We start from the raw sequence: 4,937 nt of genomic DNA on the forward strand, positions 1-4,937 counted from the left end.
GACCAGTGTGGTGGTACAGGCTGGGAAGGCTGAGGGTTATATGGACCAGTGTGGTGGTACAGGCTGGGAAGGCTGAGGGTTATATGGACCAGTGTGGTAGGTACAGGCTGGGAAGGCTGAGGGTTATATGGACCAGTGTGGTAGGTACAGGCTGGGAAGGCTGAGGGTTATATGGACCAGTGTGGTAGGTACAGACTGGGAAGGCTGAGGGTTATATGGACCAGTGTGGTAGGTACAGACTGGGAAGGCTGAGGGTTATATGGACCAGTGTGGTGGTACAGACTGGGAAGGCTGAGGGTTATATGGACCAGTGTGGTGGTACAGGCTGGGAAGGCTGAGGGGTTATATGGACCAGTGTGGTGGTACAGGCTGGGAAGGCTGAGGGTTATATGGACCAGTGTGGTGGTACAGGCTGGGAAGGCTGAGGGTTATATGGACCAGTGTGGTAGGTACAGGCTGGGAAGGCTGAGGGTTATATGGACCAGTGTGGTGGTACAGACTGGGAAGGCTGAGGGTTATATGGACCAGTGTGGTAGGTACAGACTGGGAAGGCTGAGGGTTATATGGACCAGTGTGGTAGGTACAGACTGGGAAGGCTGAGGGTTATATGGACCAGTGTGGTAGGTACAGGATGGGAAGGCTGAGGGTTATATGGACCAGACATTTAGTGGGTGCTAGAATAAAAGCTGTGTACGGTACTCACGCCTGGCAGCATGACATGTCCCCGTTGGTTTGACAATAGCAGTTCATGCAATCACTGGTCCTCCAGCGGGACCCAATATCATGCCACGTCCCATCCTTGTCGTAAAGACACTGCCTTATGCCTAGACAAGAAAACAATAAAAAAATACATATTTGTTGTGATGTCATGCCATGTCCAAGAAACATCAGTGCATAACAATATGAAATGAGGTTAAAGGTCAGGTGGAGGACCACTGAAATAAAACCCTAAAATCACATCATTAATATTGCTATACGAGGGGTCCTTTTTTTGGTTATTAAATATACAGGTGTTTTGTGTACTTGTGTGTGTACTTGTGTGTGTACTGTGTGTGTACTTGTGGGTATGTGGGTAGGTGTTAGCAGCTGGTTATCTTTGTCCTTTACCTGGTTCTGCTGGTTTAAACCAGCAGCCAGCATGGAAAAGTGGCAGCAGTACACACAGGATTACAGCTACAGCCAAGGACATCTTCCCAGGGAGAAAGAAGTGACACATTTCAACATTTGGCACTAGTAGGTCATTAACCCTACTCTAGATCTCTAGGTAACATATTTACCTTTCAGTATGTTGTTCCAATGTTACTTGCCTATTATGTAATTTAAATGTCCAATATTTATTAAGTCCATATTAAGACAAACAAATATCAATCACATGAAAATGAAAACCACATTACTTACAGTGCCTTCGGAAAGTATTTCTCCCCCTTTCCCTTTTTACACGTTTTGTTACGTTACAGCCTTATTCTGAAATGGATGAAATCATTTCTTCCCCTCATCAGTCTAAACACAATACCCCATAATGACAAAGAAAAAAACGTTTTTATAAATGTTTGCAAATTCATAAAAAATCCAAAACAGAAATACCTTATTTACATAAATATTCAGCTCAGGTGCATCCTGTTTCCATTGATCATCCTTGAGATGTTTCTACAACTTGATTGGAGTCCACCTGTGGTAAATTCTATTGTTTGGACATGATTTGCAAAGGCACACACCTGTCTATATAAGGTCCACAGTTGACAATGCATGTCAGAGCAAAATTCAAGCCATGAGGTTGAAGGAGTTGTCCGTAGCTCTGTAAAAGGATTGTATTGAGACACAGATCAGGTGAAGGGTACCAAAACATTTCTGCAGCATTGAAGGTTCTCAAGAGCACTGTGGCCTCCATCATTCTTAAATGAAAGACGTTTGAAACCACCAAGATTCTTCCTAGATAAGGCTGCCCGGCCAAACTGAGCAATTGGGGGAGAAGGTCCTTGGTCAGGGAGGTGACCACGAACCCTATGGTCACTCTAACAGAGCTCCAGAGTTCCTCTGTGGAGTTGGGAGAACCTTCCAGAAGGACAACCATCTCTGCAGCACTCCACCAATCAGGCCTTTATGGTAGAGTGGCCAGAAGGAAGCCACTCCTCAGTGAAAGGCATATGACAGCCCGCTTGGAGTTTGCCAAAAGGCACCTAAAGGACTCAAACCATGAGAAACAAGATTCTCTGGTCTGATGAAACCAAGATTGAACTGTTTGACCTGAATGCCAAGCGTCACGTCTGGAGGAAACCTGGCACCATCCCTACGGTGAAGCATGGTGGTGGCAGCATCATGCTGTGGGGATGTTTTTCAGCGGCAGGGACTGGGAGACTAGTCAGGATCGAGGGAAAGATGAACGGAGCAAAGTACAGAGAGATCCTTGATGAACACCTGCTCCAGAGCACTCAGGACCTCAGACTGGGGGCGAAAGTTAACCTTCCAACAGGACAACGACCCTAAACACACAGCCAAGACAACGCAAGAGTGGCTTCGGCACAAGTCTCTGAATGTCCTTGAGTGGCCCAACCAGAGCCCGGACTTGAACCTGATCGAACATCTCTGGAGAGAGAAGAACGGGAGAAACTCCCCAAATACAGTTGTGCCAGCTTGTAACGTCATACCCAAGAAGACTCGAGGTTGTAATCGCTGCCGAAGGTGCTTCAACAAAGTACTGAGAAAAGGGCTGAATGCTTATGTAAATGTCATATCTCCTCCCAGAGTGCTAAGAGCCTTGGCGTGACCCTGGACAACACCCTGTCGTTCTCCACCAACATCAAGGCGGTGACCCGATTCTGTAGGTTCATGCTCTACAACATTCGCAGAGTACGACCCTGCCTCACACAGGAAGCGGCGCAGGTCCTAATCCAGGCACTTGTCATCTCCCGTCTGGATTACTGCAACTCGCTGTTGGCTGGGCTCCCCTGCCTGTGCCATTAAACCCCCTACAACTCATCCAGAACGCCGCAGCCCGTCTGGTGTTCAACCTTCCCAAGTTCTCTCACGTCACCCCGCTCCTCCGCTCTCTCCACTGGCTTCCAGTCGAAGCTCGCATCCGCTACAAGACCATGGTGCTTGCCTACGGAGCTGTGAGGGGGAACGGCACCTCCGTACCTTCAGGCTCTGATCAGGCCCCTACACCCAAACAAGGGCACTCCGTTCATCCACCTCTGGCCTGCTCGCCTCCCCTACCTCTGAGGAAGCACAGTTCCCGCTCAGCCCAGTCAAAACTGTTCGCTGCTCTGGCACCCCAATGGTGGAACAAGCTCCCTCACGACGCCAGGACAGCGGAGTCAATCACCACCTTCCCGAGACACCTGAAACCCCACCTCTTCAAGGAATACCTGGGATAGGATAAAGTAATCCTTCTAACCCCCCCTTAAAAGATTTAGATGCACTATTGTAAAGTGGTTGTTCCACTGGATATTATAGGTGAATGCACCAATTTGTAAGTCGCTCTGGATAAGAGCGTCTGCTAAATGACTAAAATGTAAATGTAAATATTTAAGTGTTCATTTAATGTCATTATGGGATATTGTATGTAGATTGATGAGAAAAACAACAACAATTGAATACATTTCTGAGTAAGGCTGTACTGTAACAAATGTGGAAAAGGTAAAAAGGGGCCGGAATACTTTCCGAATGCACTGTCTGTGTAAATTAGAAAGATTCTAATAACTCATACTTAACATGCAAAATTTGAAGAAATGTTCCATGATTCATAGGAATGTGGACTGGATTCAAAGGTAGATTCTGTAGGTTCTGTTCAAATGGAGAGAGAGTGCGTGAGAGAGAGTCAGAGAGAGAGAAGTATCAGTTATGTTGTTGTCTGAAGAGCTTTAACAGAGACTCTGAGCGGTGGATGTTTTAGACAGCAGCAGAGCAGATTCTAGCAGTGTAATGTCCAGGGACTGACTTTCATTTACACTGACAGATCAGTTGGTAAACTGTACACTTTGTATCAGACCTGGTTTACTATACAATATACTATTTAGGGTGTTTCAATTACTTTCAAAGACAAAACACAAGTTGGAAAGTATTGGCATGTATTTGAAAATACTCAAATACACAGTATTTATACAAATGTTTAAATACTCCCATGCATTTGAATCAGGTCTGTTTGGTATTTGATATAATGTATTTGGAAATAAATATTTGAAATACTTTTAAATAGTGTGATATTTATAGGAAAGTATTTGAAAATACTTTCAAATACTTCCAATAGAATTAGATGATTCGGGCCACATTATTTGAAAATACTTAAATACACAGATAATTACTTTTTTAAATAGCAAATACACATGTATTTGTGCCCAGGTCTGCTATGTACATATCTACAACAAAACATTACACAGTGACATCTCTCCAACAACTCACCATTTTTATACTGTGTTTGCTCAACTGGGGGGTAAGTGACACCTTGTAACTCCGGTGAAATTGGTGATCGCTAGTTCCAAGGAGAGGAGGCACATAGGCAATAGTTAAATGTGATATGGTGTTATCAAAAGAAAATAAATGAAAACTTTAATAAAAAGTTTTGCACGCAATGCTGTTCCTTCCCTTGTATGGTGGCAACATGATGACGATGTTGTTGAGGAGGATGATGATGCATTCATAATAATGATGGGCCCTGGTCAAAAGTAGGGCACTATAAATGGAATAGGGTGCCATTTGGGGCGTATATTTCACCTTCAAGCCTTGTCCTTTACCTTCTCTTGAAGAAGTAGAGATTTGAATTCTTCCCCATTGTAACTCTCAATGAAACATATCCTGACATAAAGGAACAGAATGTCAATCTTCAACAGTCCTCCAGTCAGTGGTCTGTGGTATTCCTCCACTCTGAACAAATCTCTCCCCCTCTTCCTCTGACCATAGACTGCACTCTGGACTAAGATGTTGTGAGTAAGCAGCGACCT

General features: G+C 44.7%; 1 protein-coding gene across 1 annotated transcript; it reads right to left on the minus strand.

Annotated features, from left to right (window-relative positions):
- Nucleotides 1–478: 478 nt before the first annotated feature.
- Nucleotides 479–1,189, minus strand: msmbl (microseminoprotein, beta-like). The gene is made up of 2 exons (XM_045717768.1): nucleotides 1,108–1,189; nucleotides 479–824 (listed from the first exon to the last, which is right to left on the minus strand). The coding sequence occupies exons 1-2, from the start codon at nucleotides 1,187–1,189 to the stop codon at nucleotides 700–702; spliced, it is 207 nt and encodes a 68-aa protein (XP_045573724.1). The 3' UTR covers nucleotides 479–699.
- Between the last annotated feature and the right edge of the window lie 3,748 nt (nucleotides 1,190–4,937).

The sequence above is a fragment of the Salmo salar genome, chromosome ssa05 (assembly GCF_905237065.1).
Source record: "Salmo salar chromosome ssa05, Ssal_v3.1, whole genome shotgun sequence".
Lineage (NCBI taxonomy): Eukaryota > Metazoa > Chordata > Actinopteri > Salmoniformes > Salmonidae > Salmo > Salmo salar.

Bases quoted from the DNA above. Each gene is read 5' to 3' on its own strand.
- msmbl (XM_045717768.1), bottom strand. From the start codon at position 1,189: ATGTCCTTGGCTGTAGCTGTAATCCTGTGTGTACTGCTGCCACTTTTC. The intron at 825-1,107 runs GTAAAGGACAAA...TTTCTTGTCTAG, and splicing joins GTTTAAACCAGCAGAACCAG to GCATAAGGCAGTGTCTTTAC.